General features: G+C 41.0%; 1 protein-coding gene across 2 annotated transcripts in view; it reads left to right on the forward strand.

Moving 5' to 3' along the window:
* CHD1L (chromodomain helicase DNA binding protein 1 like) overlaps window positions 1-20,484 on the forward strand; it is a 65,425-nt gene that overhangs the window by 29,746 nt on the left and 15,195 nt on the right. Inside the window, exons 7-15 of one of the 2 annotated variants that reach the window (XM_070366938.1) lie at window positions 1,380-1,542; window positions 2,848-3,003; window positions 3,647-3,739; window positions 6,602-6,698; window positions 9,328-9,401; window positions 9,672-9,782; window positions 12,896-13,010; window positions 13,632-13,785; window positions 18,773-18,938. In XM_070366938.1, coding sequence (XP_070223039.1) covers window positions 1,380-1,542; window positions 2,848-3,003; window positions 3,647-3,739; window positions 6,602-6,698; window positions 9,328-9,401; window positions 9,672-9,782; window positions 12,896-13,010; window positions 13,632-13,785; window positions 18,773-18,938 — 1,129 coding nt within the window. Of the gene's footprint in view, window positions 1-1,379; window positions 1,543-1,653; window positions 2,737-2,847; window positions 3,004-3,646; window positions 3,740-6,601; window positions 6,699-9,327; window positions 9,402-9,671; window positions 9,783-12,895; window positions 13,011-13,631; window positions 13,786-18,772; window positions 18,939-20,484 lie in introns of those variants that run through there. The other variant, XM_070366935.1, reaches the window with a different exon arrangement.

Raw genomic sequence — 20,484 nt, forward strand, 5'->3', positions numbered from 1 at the left:
GGTTATCCTTGTTGACTTCATATTTTTTGGCCATTTTAGTTCTTTGAGCATATTGTAAAAATGTGATTTGGTTATTGGAAACATTCGTTGTTAACCATTTCCCATACTTGAAATATCGTGAATACGTTGCACTATAAGCAGCACGAGTGGGTGGGCATTGATTACACAATTTAAAAAGAAACAAACCAAGTGAAAGTGCTCCCCCAAAAGATTTTGAAAACAGTTTTCATTGATTGTATCATTTCATTTATCACCTTTGATATCTTCTTATGACCCCCTCCCAAATCAAATTATAGAAACACAAGAGGAAAAGTAAAAGCCACCAATAATCCTATTCCACTGTGTATGTTAACATTTGGTATATATGCTGCCACGTTCTTTACAGCGCATGTGTACACCCAAACCTAAATGTATATATGTGTGCATGCTAAGTTGTTTCAGTCGTGTCTGACTCTTTGCGACCCCATGGACTGTAGCCCTCCAGACTCCTCTGTCCATGAGAGTCTCCAGGCAAGAATACTGGAATGGGTTGCCATTTCCTTCTCCAATATTGTTAAAAAAATAAAAATATATTAAATACAGAATTCAGTGTGTGTATGTGTGTGTGTATATATATATATATATATATATATATATGCATATATACACACATAATGTATTTCCATGTTTTATATATATATATATATATATATATACACATGTACAGCATATAGCTTTCTCTTTGTACTGTATTATTTAACTCAAGTAGTATAAGGTCTTTTTATGTTAGCTAAGAGATTGTCCTTTGCTTGACCTAACAACTGTTGTTACTGTTTTTCCTAACCTTTTACTTCATTAGTCTGTTATTCATGGGGTTCTTATTCCTCTGCTCAAAATTGAACAAGTGTCTTTCCATTTTGGGTGGTATATAGTCCAGAAACGTCCAGAATTCTTGTTGTCTTACATTGGCTACACGTGTTAAGTTTTACGAAAGGATGTTTTTAAAAAATATATCTTCTTTCTTATAGTGGTGGGTCCTGCTGCTGTAGTTTTGGGCTTCTCAAACTGCATGAGTATATGCTGTGTGCTTGAATTTCCACATAGGTTGCATAACAGTAACCATTTTGAATACTCATCGATACTTTAGGGTTCACAAAGTGATTTTACTTTATAAATGGTATCTCCTTCACAAGATTATTATCCCCTTCTTATAGTTGAAACTGAAGAGGTATTATTTCCTACATCAAACAGTTATATACATTTAGAATCTGAGCTTTCTGATTTCATGTCCCTGAATTCATTTCATTGAATCATGCCTCTCTGTGTTAAGGTTGTGATGGGTCACTCAGTCTTGCTTTCCAGCGTTACAGATTTTCATTTTATTCATTTGTATATTTGAGTTCTCAGTTGTCTTCAGCCTCCTGTTGACTGGAACACCCATCCAGAACAGCCTCCAGGAGCTCTACTCACTCCTCAGTTTTGTGGAGCCTGATCTCTTTTCCAAGGAGCAGGTGGAAGATTTTGTTCAGCGTTACCAGGACATTGAGAAAGAGTCTGAGTCAGGCAAGTTCCCTTCTTACAAATCATGCCCAAGAGGTCTGGGCCCAGCAACTTCCCTAGGGCATAAGGGTTACAGATAGAAAAGAAGGAGAATCTATAACCAGAGAACCCCTTCTGAGGAAGTAAAGAGCCTCACAAAGATAAGGTGCTGTCAGAGCCCTCCTGTTGTTCCCAGTGCCTGCTGTTCGTGATTCTCCTATTTGTTTGTCACATGACTCTATAATTGTGCTTATTTGGGTCATTATCAGAAGAAATAGTGTCTGCTGGTTTGCAGACTTTTTTTTCCAACGTATAATTTCTGTGAAGACTTGGATAACTTCCTATGGTACTTCTTGAGGCAGAGAAATATGTGGGTGCCGTATGTCATTCAGGGCTCCATAGCACTAGTGTTTCTTTTAACACTTTTATCAGTACATAAGAACCAAAAGTCTGGGCTGGATGGTGTTGGAAGTAAAGGAGGAAGCCATTCTGGTTTGTACAATGGTCATTTGTAGTTTTCTTCTCATACCTTTGCTCCTCTGCCTCTTAAAATTGTCTATCTATGTGATATTATCCCAGGCTCATTATTCAAAATAATTGATAGGCATGCCAACTAGTGGGTCTGTACGTACTAGCTGAGGAGGAGTTGGAAAGGCTTCTCACAGCAGAAATCTCCATTCCACAGATTGAATTTTACCTGGGGAACCTACTCGGATTGTTCCCATGTTTAAGGTTGCTATATAAAATATTCCAAGTCAAATATTACACAGGACATACTGATCTTCAACAAATTATTTGTTCATCAAATTCAAATTCAAATTTAACTTTTATTTTTATTTTTTGTTTCTGGCAATCCTGCATGCAGTGTAATTCTAGTTTAGGCTAGTTTTTAAAAGTTTCTGACAGCTCAGGAAGGAAAAAGGGTATGGAAGTCAAAGAACTAAGTGTGAGTACTAGCACCTTTATCAACCAGCTGTGTGACTTTGGATAAGGGATTTGACTTCTCTGAACTTCACTTAGTTTTACAAATAGGGACAATGTTACCACCTTGCCTACATTTCTGAGCTGTTATGCTGATCAAATGCAAAAGTATCCTGGAAAAAGAATAGTTCTATGCAAATGAGATTATTAAAAGAAACAGAAGAAGTTGGAAAGAAGAATCCAAGGAAGGACGAAATACTGTGAAGAATTACCTTGCTGGCCTAGAAGGCAGAATTGGTATGAAAATGAGAAACAAAAGTAAACTGTTGTATGTTCTCTAATAGTTCATTGCCTTGGTTTTGCTTTTGTCCCACTCTAATTGTGTGTGTGTTTTCTTTCCTTGTACAGCAAGTGAACTATACAAACTCTTACAGCCATTTCTGCTGAGACGAGTAAAGGCTGAGGTAGCCACAGAGCTTCCCAGGAAGACGGAAGTAGTGATATACCATGGCATGTCAGCACTGCAGAAAAAATACTACAAGGCCATTTTGATGAAAGACCTAGGTAATCAGAGGGTACTTGTCCGTTTAGAAACTAATGAGAATGTGATTTTCATGCACTTTATAATCACACTCAGTTTGTATAGCAAGAAAATGGGATGGGATTTTTTATTCTGAGTAGTAGTCAGGTCAACTAGAGTGAGACTGGCAGAGTACCTTTTCCAGTCAAAGTATAACTCTGACTTTGTTGTTTGTTGACTTTGTGAGATTTCCTTCCCATCCCCCCACTCCTGGTTTTCCTTAAGGGCTTCCCCTGGTGGCTCAGATGATAAAGAGTCTACCTGCAATGCAGGAAACCTGGGTTCGTTTCCAGGATTGGGAAGATCCCCTGGAGAAGGGAATGGCAACCCACTCCAGTATTCTTGCTGAGAGAGTTTCATGGTCAGAGGAGCTTGGCAGGCTACAATAGGGTCACAAAGAGTTGGACACGACTGAGCAGCTAACACTTTTACTTTTCTGTCTTAAAACAAGGTGATGGTTAAGAAAACTTCTTATCAGTGTGCTGTTCTTAATGCACTTCAGTGAAATTTGGGAGATACAGATTTGAAAGATACATTATTGAAATGAGTAAGGTTATGTATGGAAACTTGCAGGGTTTTTTGTTGTTGTTCAGTAATCCATCTCTCTCTCTCTTTTTAAAATTTCAGATGCATTTGAAAATGAGATGGCGAAGAAAGTTAAACTTCAGAATGTCCTGTCCCAGCTTCGGAAGTGTGTGGATCACCCATATTTGTTTGACGGTGAGGCAGTGCCCTTTTTTCTCAGCATTACTTTTTTTGTCATTTTATGGCCAACCTCATAGAAAAGTTCTTAAAAAGATTTGCCTATATTTACTATCTATTTTTCCCCATTTTCTCTTGTTAATTTTTTATGTTGATTATCTAATGTATTGTTCATATTCAGATTTCTTCAGTTTTAAACGTCCCTTATTACTTTTTCTTTTATCTTTTTAAAGTAAATTTATTTTTATTTTAGATACAGTGGGAAAACACAGGAGAATTTTAATCAGGGGAGTGATAGGATCTGATCTGCATTTTGTTATAATTTTGAGCTATGGACACTTTAAAAAGAAACAATAGCAAAAACAAAAACAAACACTACAACCCCAAAACCGCAGGCCCAGAAATGATAGCATATCCATTCCCCCATCCCCTCCCAGCATGAACACCTCCTCCCTCTGCTAGAAGGAGAGTGACATGTTTATCCTCAAGGTCAGAAACTGGAGAATGAGAGAATTCTATGTAAGCTGACCTCGGTAAGAGTTGGATACGACTGAGCGGCTGAGCACATGAACAGACCTTGTTAAACATAATTTTCATTTTACTCAGCCTCCTCACATACTGTAGTTCCTTTTCCACAACTGCTTCTCTTTGTTCAGTATAATTGTTGTTCGTTGTTCAGTCACTATGTCGTATCCCGTTCTTTGTGACCCTACAGACTGCCGCACTCCAGGCTTCCCTGTACTTCACTCATGGAGTTTGCTCAAACTCATGTCCATTGAGTCAGTGATGCCATCCAACCATCTCCTTCTCTCTTGCCCCCTTTTCCTCCTGCCCTCAATCTTCCCTAGCATCAGGGTCTTTTCCAGTGAGTCAGCTCTTCGCATCAGGTGACCAAAGTATCGGAGCTTCAGCTTCAGCATCAGTCGTTCCAATGAATATTCAGGGTTGATTTCCTTTAGGGTTGACTGTTTTGATCTCTTTGCAGTCCAAGGGACTCTTCAAGAGTCTTCTCCAGCACCACAATTCAAAAGCATCAATTCTTTGGCTCTCAGCTTTCTTTATGGTCCAACTCACATCTGTACCTGACTATTGGAAAAACCATAGCTTTGACTATATGGACCTTTGTCGGCAAAGTGATGTCTCTACTTTTTAATATGCTGTCTAGCTTTGTCATAGCTTTTCTTCCAAGGAGCAAGTGTTTTTTAATTTTGTGGCTATAGGCACCATCCACGGTGATTTTGGAGCCCAAGAAAATAAAATCTGTCACTGTTTCCACTTTTTTCCCTTCTGTTTGCCATGAAGTGATAGGACCGGATGCAATGATCTTCATTTTTTTGAATGTTGAGTTTTAAGCCAGATTTTTCACTCTCCTCTTTCACTGTCATCCATAGGCTCTTTAGTTCCTCTTTATTTTCTGCCCTTGGAGTGGTATCTGCATATCTGAGGTTGTTGATATTTCTCCTGGCGATCTTGATTTCATTATGGTAGAAAAGCATTTTTAAATTTTGCCACTTTTCTGGGTCTTCATTTATTTTGGAGAGCTACTTATGGGAAATCATGTGAATACTTCTCTCCTGTGAATCTGCCTGTGTCCATCTTTGTTCTTTTCAAATTCAAGATCCAGTCAGAGATCTTACAGTGCATTTGTCATGTCTCTTTATTCTCCTATAATCTAGAAATGCTCCTCAGCTTTTTTTTTTTTTTTTTAATTTTTCATTAAATTGACAGTTTTAAAGAATCATGGCTCTATGTTTTATGGGATATCTCATAATCTGAATTTTTATGATTGCGTGTCCCTTTGTCTTGAACCCAGTCAGTGAACCTTTTTTGTCACCACCATTGCTAGTTTATCAGTGGTCTCTGTGTGGCTCAACTGATGGTTATCAGTTCACTTTTTTTTAATTCCATCTCTCAAAACCTTTGACACAGTTGATCACTTCTTGAAACACCTTTTTCCTTTGGCTTCTGGGACAATACTTTCTCTTGCTTTTCCATCTGCCTTATGTCTTCTCTGCCTCCTTTGCTGAGGGAATTTCATCTTATGGATGTCTGTAAATTTCCCTCTAAGTACTAATTTAGCTGCATTCTACACATGATATGTAGTGTTTTCATTTTCATTCAGATTTTTTTTTTTTTTAATTCACTCTGATGGGTAGCCTGTGGGACAGTTCCAGGCATTTTATGCTGTGAGGGCTCTAGTATTGACAAGATCAATGCAGAGGCTTTTCTGCAGTCATTTGAAGGAAGTTGTTGCCAAGTAGCCATATGAATTGTTTTAAAATGTCACAGGATCTTAATGAGGTGCATGTCAGAGCTTTTCTTTTATGCGAAGAGCTGTTGGGAACATGTAGATTTTAAAAGAAGCCTTCCAGTTTATTTTGTACCCTGCATGAGAATGACTAATTTATATCTAACCCTATGTCTTGATGTGTTTTCTAGAGTGAGAACCTGAAGGTTTCAGTTTTGGGTCTGTTTGGTCTTTAGCGTCTCCCTGTGCTTCAGTTTCAGCATGAGAATGACTAATTTATATCTAACTCTTTGTCTTGATTTGTTTTCTACAGTGAGAGCCTGAAGGTTTCAGTTTTGGGTGTTTGGTCTTTAGCATGTCCCTGTGCTTCACTTTCCCAAAGAGTAGATTTGTTCCTTGGGTAAACATTTCTTAGACATATTGGATGTGCCAGTCTCTGTGATTGATACTGGGTAGTGCTGATATCATAATATAAACAAATAATTATGAAATGCCTCAAAGAGATATGAGACTTGGGCTCATTATCAGTTAGAAGGATCTTGGCTTCTCTGTAGCCTCGCCATCAGCTTCTCCATTCAGAGTCTGCCCCAACTGGGAACACATTTACTGGGAGTGGGTTCTTTCTTTCCCAGGTGTGGAACCAGAGCCTTTTGAAATTGGAGACCACTTGATTGAGGCTAGTGGGAAACTTCACCTGCTGGATAAGCTGTTGGCATTCCTGTATTCCAAGTAGGTGATAGGTTCATATTTTCTATTCTGAGCTGGTGATTGTTGAAACCAGAATAATGTGCAACTCACTGATTTCTTGAGACTAATCCCAGTTCTCCTTTTTTCCAAGACCCTGATTCAGGTTCCACCTTTTCTGCAGCTATACCCTTCATCCCATGCCATCCCCTCTATGATCATCCTTTCCTTTCCTGAATTCCTATAGCACTTAGGATCCTAATCCAGCATTTGGCAGCATACTGCCTTAATCTGCTGTCTGGTTAATTGTTATATTAACCATGTCACTCTAGCTGTATTGTTTAGTTCAACAAAGACAAAGATACCATCAAACGTTTCTTTTTAAAAGGCCTGCTGGTGTACCTTGCTTTGAATTGGCACATATTAAGTACTTAGCAAATATTTACTCTTGTTAACTTGTGGGGCTTGATTTGAACTCAAGGAGAACTCGAGGACTCTTTCCCTGAGATGCAAGTTGGGTATTGGAAGAATTAAGCCACTTTTTTGGGGCCTGTAAAGATTTAGCTAAGTGTTCAGTGGCCTGGTGTCTGGCCTGTATCTGATCCTCTGGTTCTCGGAGGTACAGAGCAGTCTAGAAAAAAATCCGTTTCCCAAGGATTTCTAAGTTGTCCCTTAGGGACAACTGACCCAAGAAGGCCTGAACCAACCTAAAACCTGAGATTTGGCAAAAGTGTCCAAAATTAGGAATGTGCAAGTCAAACAGCTGCATGCCTGATTGTATTTTATAGGCTATGATGTATCTCCTCTAAGTGTCCTAGTGTTGGGAGAAGGACCCATAAACAGCTTCTCTTTGACCTTTTCATTTCACAGGTGATGAAACGGGCCCAGAGAGGCTTTGTGGCTTGTCTGAGGCCACCACAGCCAGCAAATGACAGAAATGGGATTAGATGAAGTTCTAATCTAATGGGATTACATGAGGATTAGATTTTAAGTTCAACACCTTTTCTACCAGTTTGAGGCTAGAGTCTTGAAGGAGTTTTTCATAATTGTTCATCTACACCTATCACAAACTCAGATTAAATTAGTTTTCCTAATAGAATGTTGTTTAGACATGTTTAGAGAGTGCCATACAGTACTTCTTTGTTTATGCAAACTTAATAGCTGATAACCATGGGCTGTAGGTTTGAACTTTTTTTTTTCGACCATACCATGGAGCTTTTGGTTGAACCCAGCCCTTGGCAGTGAAAAGTGCAGAGCCCTAATAACTGGACCACCAGGGAATTCCCTTGAATTAGTCCTTGACCTAATCCATTTTGCCACCTCCTTTCTTCTCTCCTCTCCCTACATAAGTTTTCTTATGTATCATGTGGGATTTGAAATGCCACCTGCCTCTTCCTTCTCTAAAGTGATGCTTCTCAAAATTTTCAACCAATAAAGCTATAATTGAAAGGATAGTGACTTTCACCCCAAAGTAGAGAAGAGCTATTGATTGCCAACCACAAGCTCTTTAAGGTCATCAGTTTTTGTTTCATTTTTTGTACATTTGAATTTTGCATTTTTCTCTTCACATATCTTTTATTTTGCTGTTAAAACTGTATGTTTCTTTCCATTTAGTAATTGCCATCCTGGAAAGAAGCACTGTCAGGAGCCACGTTAGGCATTACTGACAAAATGGAGGCACGGCCCCAACCCCCTCTCCTCATTCCGCAGGCATGGACCCAGGATGAAGGAGTTAGCTCTTGTGATTCTGACTTGTTTCTTCCTTTCGTCAGTTGGGTTGGCTGGAAAGAATGTTAAGGTGCTTATTATTCTTGAGAGAAGCGTGAGACAGCGCAAAGCCTTCTGCACTTGTGCCCAGAAAATAATCTATAAAGTAACCATTGTCATTTGTTCAAGGATTTTTGCAAAGAATGTCCCAGGATGAGCACATAGGCCACAGCTTGAGGCCATGGGAAGGATTGTTACATGAGACCTGTTTGTGAGGGGAATGTTTATGGCAAAAGAAGTTTGCTGAGTTTAGGGTTTAGGAATAATTAAGAATAGTTAGAAGCCTTTTTAGGAGATAGTGAGCTTTTATGCGGCCCAGACATAAGCATGAGTTACAATGTAATGACAAGTAAACACCATTCTGAGAGAATTGCTGAAGCAGGAACTCTGTTTGAAGGGCAACAATGAGACAATAATCTGGGTGAGGGGGAACTGAAAATGTCAAACCTCTGACCTAATGCTTTTGAAAAAGTATAAAAGAGAACCTGATGCTTGAAGTAAACATGTAGTCCTGTACCTCCAGTCAGAGGCTACATCATTTCCCTCGGACACTGCTCATCCCTTCAGGCTGATCCTCTGGCTGCTGGAGCTGGAGTCCTGCAAAACACCTTGGTTATCTAGGGCTTATTACGCCCTCTGGTGCATTGACGCAGACTCCTGGGAATATCCCAACACTTACAGCACCAGTGAGAAGTGTTGTAAGGACTCAGCTACTGGTGCAGTTACATGCTTGTATAAAACATTTCACATTACTGAAGAAGGCTCTGTAAATGATTATGACATTTATGTTTCTACTTCAGGATTTCATTTCTTTGTAAACTTGTATTCTTCACTAAGTTTCACCTGCAGGAAATCCACCCTAAATACTATTGGAGTTGGCAGTTTTTCCTTTTCTTTTCCTTGCCAGAGGCCATCGAGTTTTACTTTTCTCTCAGATGACCCAGATGTTGGATATTCTCCAAGACTACCTGGATTATAGAGGTGACATCCCTTGGCCATTACATTAATCAAGACTTTTAGACTTAACAGTCCAGATGGGTCTGTGAAGAATTATCTGGGGTGTGGGGATGTTACAGAGAAAAACATTATTAAGAATATTATTCAGAATCAAAGGAAGATAGCTTACAGTAGGGGCATGACTGTATATGAGAGAGACAAAATTGGTGTTTGGTTTTGAGCAGACAGTGTTTTACTCCACAGTGAGTAATTGAAAATGGTTTCTATTTCTCTGTTTTCTCCCTCTGTGTGAAGGCTACAGCTATGAGCGTGTGGATGGTTCTGTAAGAGGAGAAGAGAGACACTTGGCCATTAAGAACTTTGGACAGCAGCCCATCTTTACTTTTCTCTTGAGTACCAGGGCAGGTAGGCCGCATCCCTATTGATGAAAGCAGACAAATGAAAGGGTGAAACAGTACATTTAAATTCTAATCATTAGATTTTTCCTTAATTCACTGAAAGGTGAGGTTTTTACTGAGGAGTGTAAAAAAAAAGGAGTGGGGGGAATTGAGGTAGGTTACATCAGTTTATCACTGTCCTAGACTTCTAGCATGGTACTCGTTTCTGTCAAACTGATTTAAGCTTTCATCTCATCAGAGAAGTAAGGTTAAAACCTGGGGTTGTTGGAAAGTAATTCCGATCTCTTTTGACCATTGACCTGTGAACATCCTGAAAGATTTCTATAATTTTGTATAGAAATTTTAGTTTTAGTCATGTTCAATAGAGACAGCTCTCCTTCCCAACCATGAATTTGGGAAACAAGATAGCAGCCTGCCTACTAGTTGTCCTTCTGACAGGTAGCTCTGAAAGTGTTGTGAAAGCTTAATAAAAAATCTGCTTTTAAAAAGTGTGATTGTTATGAAATTTCCAGCTCTTTAGAATTAATTGTAACATTGTCTGTATATGACTTAAGTCATAAATATTTTATATGACATTTGTAGTGCCATACCACTTATGGAGTGCTTTCATTTACTTAAATGATGTCAGCTCTTGGAGATGAAATTATTCTCATGTCACAGAACAAGCAGACCTTAAATTAATTTTGAATTCACAGAATCTTAAGTTTCTTTTTTTCTCTCAGTCTCTTTTTTTTGGTAGACCTAAATCTTGATGGAATAGAATTAGGAGCTCTAAAGGGATGTATATCCTCTATTGTAAAGAGAGATCAGTATATTTATGAAAAGAGAGTTCAGTCTTATTTAGTAAACATTTATTAAGTCCCTGGTACTATAGGGTATTAAAAAGTAGTGTTGAATATAATCATTGACCATAAGGAGATTGTTTTACCTGTGTATGTCTCATCTCTGTATTAAAGAGATATAATGAAATTCATTTGGTCCTGCTCGCTTCTAAGATCATAGACTGCACCCTTGATCTCAGCCACTTATTCATGTCGCAGTTGTCTTAGGGTAGTCTTAGGAGAGACTGATTAGGTAACCTGATAATAAGTGGCTGAGATCGAGGGTGCAGTCTGTGTGATCTTAGAAGGAGATCCAATCAGTCCATGCTAAAGAAAATCAGTCCTGAATATTCATTGGAAGGACTGATGCTGAAGCTGAAACTCCAATACTTTGGCCATCTGATGTGAAGAACTGACTCATTAGAAAAGACCCTGATCCTGGGAAAGATTGAAGGCAGGAGGAGAAGCGGATGATGGAGGATGAGATGGCTGGATGTCATCAGTGACTCAATGGACATGAGTTTGAGTAGACTCCGGGAGTTGGCAATGGACAGGGAGGCCTGGCGTGCTGCACTCCATGGGGTCGCAAAGAGTCGGACACAACTGAGCGACTGAACTGAACTGAACTGATGCCTTACTGATTTCAACACCGTCATACTCAGCAGCATTGTTTGAAACATCTGAAATTAGGAAGAAAGATCTCTGCTTTTCAACTAATCTCCTTGGAGTTCTTGGAATTAGAACAGAGGGATCTCATAGGAGCCAAAGCAGTCCTGAGCCTTTTCCAAACACCAGCTGTCCTGTTTGCTGTCACATTTTAGTTGTTGATTTGCATCATTATCATTTATTCAAGTTTCTCTCCAACTTTCAGGTATTTCTTATTGAGTCATATTGCCACCAGGTGGCAGTGAGAGCTCATGAATATGTCTCAGACAAGTCTGGCTATAGCTTATTTATAAAATATCATCCTTTAATGAAGAAGAGCTGAACTTAACAGTAACCCAAGAAGAAGAAGAAAATTTTTATGAAAAAAACATTTCATAAAAAAATTAAAACACTTCAATGAAATAAGTGCCTGAAAGTATTATGGAATAGTGGGTAAAAAACATAGGCTCTGAAGCCAGACCATGTGGTACTGAATCTGGCTCCTTTCGCTTCCAGTCGTCCCTCAACTTCTCCGTGCTTCCATTGCAACATCTATAAAACGAGTACCCGTGATTGTTGCGAGGATTATAGGAGTTAATATATGTAAAGCACTTTAGAATGGTGCCTGCAGACAGTAAAGCCTAGCACCTGGGTAGCTGTTGTTGTTATTCAGTATATTAGCATCTCTCGGTAATCAGTCTTTATTATCTGTTTATTCCAACTTTAATTTTATATAAAGGCTTTAATTAGAATGTTCCTGCCTGACTTAAGATCTAGCTTGGAGGCAGTAGCCCATCTCAGAAGTTGGTCCTTAGTTCTGGCTCCTGGAACAAGCCATTTCAGGCTTGCTTGTTTCAGCAACGAGCTGTAATGACCCTGGCAAGAGGGAGTCTATTTTGTGCTTGTTTCCACATTAATCAAAGAGAAGGCTGTAATTTGCCTTCATAGTTCTTCTCATTAATTCCCATAGTCCAAGGAGCCTCCACAGCCCTCTTCCTAAAGAAAGACTGGAAAGTTGTCCCAGGGAGTGTTTTTGTCCTTTGGTTGGTTTTGTTACCTTCTCCTTAATTAATGTGGACAAGTAACAGAAGAGAATACTAAAGTCTTCTCCAATCAGAGGGAGATAGCCCCCTGCTCCGCTTGGGGGTGTAATACATGGCATCTCCTCTTCTCATTAACTTGTGTCAGAGCCCATGCTGCCTGGTTGTACCTTGCAGTGGACATTAGGAGGTCTTCTCTTGATGGTGCCCACAGCAGACCTCGCTCAAATTTAAAACTGTTTCTGAAAGAGCATGTTTCCTTTTCCACAGACTATTCTAAACAAAGTTCAATGAAGATTTTTAAACTGGAGAGATTTAAAATGGATTCAGGGCGCTAACTTAAGTACCTACTTTTGCTTCTTACCTCGCTCCACTCACTTCCGTTACTTGCAGTTGTTAAACTTGCCCGAGTCAGGCAGCAAAAGCCCATGTAGGACTTTTAACCACTACAAAGCTCTGTCTAGAGTTGAGGATGGGGGTGTCAGTTTGAAGGATGAAGCCAGTCATTTTGGCTGCTTTCAATTTATCAGTCTGAACGCTGTGGCCTTGTGTCATCATAGTCTGGTCCTTAGCCCTTGTACTTCTGCCAACATTCTTTTTTGTATTGTTTTCAGGTGGAGTTGGCATGAACTTAACAGCAGCAGATACTGTTATTTTTTTTGACAGTGATTTCAATCCTCAGAATGACTTACAAGCAGCTGCCCGGGCTCACCGAATTGGCCAGAACAAGTGAGAGATTTAAGCATAGCTCTGGTTCCACTTCCTTGGCTCTTCAGTAGTTCTGGATTCGGGGGGAAGGTGAAGAATGTGGGCTGGTGACAGTTCTAGACTGGGCGGTGAGAGACCGGTTGGTTTTAGCCCATCTCTGTTGCTGACTCCAGAGTAGTACTGGGCTGGGACTTGCTTTGGTAAAAAGAGCAAAGTCAAATTGTGAAAGGACTAGGAGGGACTCTGAGAAGTTATTTAACATCCTTCCTGAGTTAAGGTGTGATTCAGTTTAAAAATGAAGTTATGGGTTTATGGACCTAAGATAAAAAGATAAGTCTTACTCTCTGACCTGGTGATGATTTAGATCTAACAGAGGTTTTCCTCTACCATGGATAAGGAACTCCAATCATGACCACCTCGTCATCCCTCCCTTGACTCTTTTGGAAAGGTTCAGTGAGCATTAGAGGCCAGATTCTCTCTAACAAATAACTCAGGTTCACATACAGCAATCCCCTGTTAGTTGTACCCTGAAGCTGGCATTTTAGATTTGTTTCCTTTTTTGCATCTTGACCTGACATGCTTGTGTGCTTCTTTGCGGACCCTTCTATTTTAGCACATTAGTTTTCTGTGATTTCTCTACAGGTCTGTTAAAGTTATTCGGCTGATTGGACGAGACACTGTGGAAGAGATTGTCTATAGGAAAGCGGCCTCCAAGCTGCAGCTCACCAACATGATCATAGAAGGGGGCCATTTCACTCTGGGAGCCCAGAAACCTGCTGCGGATGCTGACCTCCAGGTAAGATACACTGTTCTTCACTTTTGTTTTTTGTTTTTTTTTTTAACTTATTTATTTATTTGGCCTTGCTGGGTCTTGTTTGCAGCATGTGGAATTTTTAGTTGCAGCGTGTGGGACCTAGTTCCCTGACCAGGGATCAAACCTGGGGCCCTTGCACTGGAAACATGGAGTCTTAGCCCCTGGATCACCAGGGAAGTCCCTGTTCTTCATATTAGAAGATGTCATGGTTTTAGTCAGTGGTTCCATCAGTGAGAAAGTAGATGAATTAACCACCCACTCTCTCCTGCTACACATTTGTTCCCTAGCCAGATTCCTTCCTGCCATAGGAAGATCCCCTGGAGGAGGAAATGACAACCCTCTGCAGTATTCTTGCTTGGGAAATTCCATGGACAGAGGAACCTGGCGAGCTGTAGTCAGTGGGGTCACAGAGTCAGACCCAACTGAGCATGCATGCACATAATATATATACTACATGCAGGCTGCTATGGGAGTGAAAATGAATATGATAAATAAAGGCAGCAGAATACAGAATAAGGATGGACTGTAATGGCACCCCACTCCAGTACTTTTGCCTAGAAAATCCCATGGACGGAGGAGCCTGGTGGGCTGCAGTCCATGGGGTTGCTAAGAGTTGGACACGACTGAAGTGACTTAGCAGTAGCAGTGGATCCCTTTTACTTGGATTCAGATCCAAGCCTTGTCTCTTACTGGCTGTGTTGCTTTGAGCAGATAGCTTAACCTTTGCTTTCTGAAAATGAGGATACCACAGGTTCCATCAGGGGGCCTTAAGAGAATTAGGTAAAATAAACAACTCAGCATAATAATGATTTATCTTGTACCTCCATCTTAACCCCAGACCCTTTGATCAGTGCTTTGCATCACCTTCTTCACACTCAGAGGAGGGTAGACAAGATCAGGAATTCAGAATTATGCCATAGGAAAAACAGATGAAAGAACTAGAGTTAATTGCTTAGAGGAGGAGATACCAGCTAGAAAGCAGATGCAGGCTTGGAAGATGTTAGAGAAAACTCTTCTGGGAGAGGACTTGGAGATATTCTGTAGCAGCCCTTGGGTTTAAATTAGAACCCATATTATCATATAGACCAGGTCCTCCCATTTGACCCAGGGATGAGGGGCTAGAAGCAGAGAGACTGTCTTCTAGGATGCTGGAAAGATCCAGGCATGAAGTGAGTTATAAACCTCTGACATAGGCAGTAGCAATGGAAGGGTCTGGAACATTACAGAAGAAGAAATGACAGGAGCTGCTGCTTAGAGGTGGGGAGCTAGGGAGAATAGAAAATGTAAAGATGTCTATAAGGTCTTCAGCCTGGATAATGAGGAGGATAGAAATTAGGAAGCAAGAAGTTTAGGTAGAGATTTAGGAAGAGGAAGATAATTTAGGCTTTAGTCAACAGAGTTTGCAGTAAAAACATATTAAAAAAAATACTGTTAGAGGAAAAGCTCAGAGATAAAAATTTCATTTGCAGAAGTTTGTAAGAGAGTAGACTTTAAAGGGACTAGTTTATCAAACAGAAAATACAACAAGTATTTAAAAGGAAAAATTACTATTAAAAGCGAAATTGCCAAGTGTTAGTCTGGTTTTCCTCACATGGTTATTATATCCACAAAGACCAGTGCATATCTTTACACATCTGCTTTGCAGAAGACAGGGCTCACATTGGTTTTGTTAGGAAGTCAGTAACTTACGGGAAAGGCTCAAGGTTTCATTTATTTTGGAACTTGAACTAGAAAGTAACCCTGGATTTTGTGTGTTTACTTGTTTGGTTCTTGTTTCTCTTAAGGTGCAAAGTGGGTTTTTTTCGGTTTTTTTCTTTGGTTCCCAATTGATGTGTGCACACTTGTCCATGCTGGTGGCAAAGCAGATCGTACATGTGTTCACATTATCCAAGAGGCAGTTGCAAATGTCAGATGGCAGCTTGAGAGAAAGGTGTGGGCAGACTGCAGAGGCTCTTACAGTTCTCCAACCATGAGTTCCTGTAGAACCTCATGAGTGACAAGTTCAGTATTGGGTCTGGTGAGGGGAATGAATGGCTGAACCTTGGCATGCCCACATTCTGGGTGTGGGAGGAGGAGTTGTCAGTAAGAAGCTTGAACTCTCCCAATTGGAGAGGGGCTCAGGGGATTCAGTGATGGTGTCCCTGTGACGTAGGCTGCTGGGCATGTCCATGTAATTGTGTAAACATGTCTCTGTGCCATGGGCCAGATCCTAATGGGAACATAGACCTCCCCCCTAGCTGTTTGAGAGGGGCTCTGTCAGAATCTCACCCAGCTCGTGGTTAGTAGAAGGTTACTTCTGATTTTTCTCTTACCTACCAAGCCTCTGCAAGTTATCTCTGGTTGCCAAAAGCAAAGATAACACCCCAATCCCCTTATCTCCAGGAAAGCAGGGTTTGTATAATAAAAAGAATCCGATAGTCAAAGATGTGACTGTGGTTCAGTAAATCTAAGAAGTACTGGATCATGAAATCCTCAAAGAAGGAATCAGATTCATTACCCTGCAGGAAGAACATTATAGGAAACAGAGGCAGAGGCAGATGGAGTGAACATTTACTGAATGCTCACTGTGTGCTAAGTATCATATGAAGGGGTTCTTCCCAGTTATTTCTGTGATATGAATAACAGAAGAATGAGGTAGGTACTCTCCTTATTCCCATTTCAAATAATTTGCCCAAGAATGTTAATTCATTAAGACTCCAATCCAAGGACTCTCTAACCTCCAAGCACATGCCCTTGCCTTTAATTACTGTAATATATTTCTTCTCTTGAGCTTCCCAGGTGGTGCTAGTGGTAAAGAACCCGCCTGCCAATGCAGGAGACATAAGAGATGTGGGTTTGATCCCAGTTTGGAAGATCCCCTGGAGGAGGGCATGGCAACCCACTCCAGTATTCTTGCCTGGAGAATCCCATGTACAGAGGAGCCTGACGGGCTATAGTCCATAGTATCATCATGAAAGGGTCAGACACGACTGAAGCAACTTAGTGTGCATGCACATTTTTTCTCTAAAAATACATGTGGTCCCTTGATAACTGAGACACGTCACAAGTGAGACATAGACTAAAGGGAGTGTCCCGGTGTGGACCAGTCTTTTTCATAAATAGTGGCTTTTATTTTTGGTGCCAGTTGTTGAAGTGAAAATTGCTCAGCCATGTCCAACTCTTTGCGACCCCGTGGACTATATGGTCCATGGAATTCTCCAGACCAGAATACTGGAGTGGGTAGCCTATCCCTTCTCCAGGGGATCTTCCCAACCCAGGCATCGAACTTCCCACGTAGCTCAGTCGGTAAAGCATCTGCCAACAATGCAGGAGTTCAGTTCAGTTCAGTCGCTCAGTCGTGTCTGACTCTTTGCAACCCCATGAATCGCAGCACGTCAGGCCTCCCTGTCCATCACCAACTCCCAGAGTTCACTCAGACTCACGTCCATCGAGTCAGTGATGCCATCCAGCCATCTCATCCTCTGTCGTCCCCTTCTCCTCCTGCCCCCAATCCCTCCCAGCATCAGAGTCTTTTCCAGTGAGTCAAATCTTCGCATGAGGTGGCCAAAGTATTGGAGTTTCAGCTTTAGTATCATTCCTTCCAAAGAACACCCAGGGCTGATCTCCTTCAGAATGGACTGGTTGGATCTCCTTGCAGCCCAAGGGACTCTCAAGAGTCTTCTCCAACACCACAGTTCAAAACCATCAATTCTTCGGCGCTCAGCCTTTTTCACAGTCCAACTCTCACATCCTACATGACCACAGGAAAAACCATAGCCTTGAGTAGACGGACCTTTGTTGGCAAAGTAATGTCTCTGCTTTTCAATATGCTATCTAGGTTGGACATAACTCTCCTTCCAAGGAGTAAGCAATGCGGGAGACCTGGGTTCAATTCCTGGGTTGGGAAGATCCCCTGGAGAAGGAAATGGCAACCCACTCTAGTATTCTTGCCTGGAGAATCCCAGAGGAGCCTGGCAGGCTACAGTTCATGGGATGGCAAGAGTTGGATACAACTTAGCGCTATGTTTTCGTTACCAACTGAACTACTGGGAAGCCAGTTGCCAAAGTCAGTCGCTTTTTTGTATATATCAAGGTTAAAGATAAGTATATCTAGGTTTGTTCAATTCTTCCAGTGAGCTATCTAAATTTTTTTCCAGTTGTTACAGAGTATTGTAAGATTTCCAAGTTATTCACAAAATAAACCAGCTAGAGATAGCTAACCCAAAAAGACAAGATGCAAATGAGCCAAAGTGTGAATGCAGCTTGGTTCAGAGCCTCAGAGTTAGCACTTAGGGAAGTACACAATTGAAAGGAGAAAACTACAGCTAGGAAAGATGATCTGAACTTTTTTAGGTGGTTCCTACAAGCCTAGGGAGAGGCTGAGGGTTTGTTAGAGAGCAGGTAAGAGAAGCAGGGTAGTGCAATGTCCAGGGTAGGCATGTCCAGCAAGCAGCATTAGAATTGAGAAACGGCTCTCCCGTCCAGTGGTCAGGAGATGTTGCTGGTCTTTAGTGAAGATGGTTTCCACTGAGCACTGTGGTAGGAACAAAACTGTCAAAGGAAAGTCACTTAAGAAAGATGCTGTGTAGCCTTCTCATTCCAAGAAGTTTGGCAGTAGGAGGGGTAGGAGAGTAGCTAACAGGGTCTGTGATGTCTCACGTGACTGCTGGGGATGCCTGTGAAACTCTGTGAGAAGTGCTAAGATAATGCTGGAAGTGACTCTTATTCTTCAGAACAAAGATTGGAGGGTCAAATTTTCTGTTTATTGAGAATTGTCAAAGTTAGGCTCTGACTGTCATTTATCACCTCTCTGCTCATTCATCATCCAATTACAGAACAGCCTTGTTGGTGTCATCTGTCACAGGGAGGGAAGAAAGGCTGAGCATCAGGACAGGGATGCGCCTGGTGTCTAAGCCACTTTGCAAATCACTGGTGCCCAATGTTTGTTTTCATGAGGGCCAATTGGACTTTTTTGTTGTCTTCATTCAAGTTGAGCGAGATACTCAAATTTGGTTTGGATAAACTGCTGTCCTCGGAGGGGAGCACCATGCATGAAATAGACCTGAAGTCTATCCTGGGAGAAACAGAAGATGGCCACTGGGTCTCTGATGCCCTGCCTACAGCAGAAGAAGGAAGCAGAGAGCCAGAGGAAGGAAGTAAGTGGGGGGTGAGAACAGAGCTAATGTCATGGCCACCCCAAGCTAGAGCAGGAGATGGGTCCCCATTTCTATTTCTGAGGTATTTGTATTGCTGATTTGAAATTTTTTTTTTTTTTTCCCCACATGGTAGCTTTGTAAGGATGTTCCTTGATGTCTTAGGGTTATTTTGTAATGAATTTATTTGTCTGTACCAGTGGCAACACAAATTCAGTGTGGAATGGGGTGAGAGGTCTGCTAGTCTTCCTAGGCTTCTTGATTCGAGAGTACTTTATTCCATTCATGCAGAGAAGGGCAGTTTCTTTACCCGATGCTGCTTCCTTTTTTGAGTGGAGAGTAGGCCGGCATGACTTCTCGTTTTGTGATTCTTTTTCGTTTCCACAGGACCCTGAATTTCCATCACCTGCTTCATTCTTTCCCTTTGCCACCAAACTGTCAAGGCACGACCTCCAGAAGCAATGCCTTCCCAAATTGCTACCTTCAAGTACTTTCTAGTCTCTTTCTGTCAGTTCCTTAGCAGTTGCTTCTCTGATCTTCCCAGTTGCAGACCTTTCCTCATTATTTTCCCACTTGGAATGTGTCCTCCTCATGGGGGACAAATTTGATCTGTGTATGATGTTGTTAGAACTCTGCTGCCTCTTTTCCATGCAGTCTCTGCCTGACTCCACTGTGGGCTTGGGAGCTAATTCAGCTCATTTGGGATGTTCATCTCTCTACCTTCCTGCAAATTGAGGTTTGTAGTACTCTCTGACTCCTAGCTTTTTAGAAGGTATGGGTTCAGGGTGGCTTTGTTGTCCTTGTTATTCCCTATGGTTTTTATAGGATGTTTGGAAGATGAGAATGTGGACAGCTGGCATTATTCTCTAAGACACTGCTCTTTAACTTTTCTCATTGTTTAGCTTTTACATTTTTGAATATTAGCATCCCATTTTTATTCTTCAAGAACCCTTTCTGATTCTCTGCTTGTTTTAATTGTGTCCTATTCTGTTTGCAGGGATAGAATATCCTCTCTGAGGACTTTTATTATAGCTTTTTAAAAAAGTATTCCTCTACGCCCTGTGTTGTGTATTTGTCTTGTCCTTGTTGGTAGTTTCTCTGAAATATCTGGTGTGCCGTGGCTATCTGTTCATGTTTGCAGGTGAAAGGCAGAGCTGATGGGCAGGTCTGGCCTGAGCAGGTATGTGGATTCCTTGGGCTTATTCCAGCATCACTGATTGGTGAGCTGGCCTTCTCACTGAAGGGGCCCTCCCAGATGTCTGTATTTGGAGTCTTTTCTCTGGGCAACTCCATTTTTCCGAAGACTAATCCTTTAATATCTTTCTGGAAGAGGTGAATAGGGTCTGGAGTAACCTGTTTGCTCAGATTGAGGAGACAACATGAATGAAGGTGTTCAGGGTGCTCCTGTTACTTCTTTTTTTTTTTTTAATTGGAGTATAGTTGCTTTACAATGTTGTGTTAGTTTCTGCTGTAGGATGAAGTGAATCAGCCATATATATACATATATCCCTTCTTTTTTAGATTTCCCTCCGATTTGGGTCACCACAGA

The sequence above is a fragment of the Bos mutus genome, chromosome 3 (assembly GCF_027580195.1).
Source record: "Bos mutus isolate GX-2022 chromosome 3, NWIPB_WYAK_1.1, whole genome shotgun sequence".
NCBI classification, from domain to species: domain Eukaryota; kingdom Metazoa; phylum Chordata; class Mammalia; order Artiodactyla; family Bovidae; genus Bos; species Bos mutus.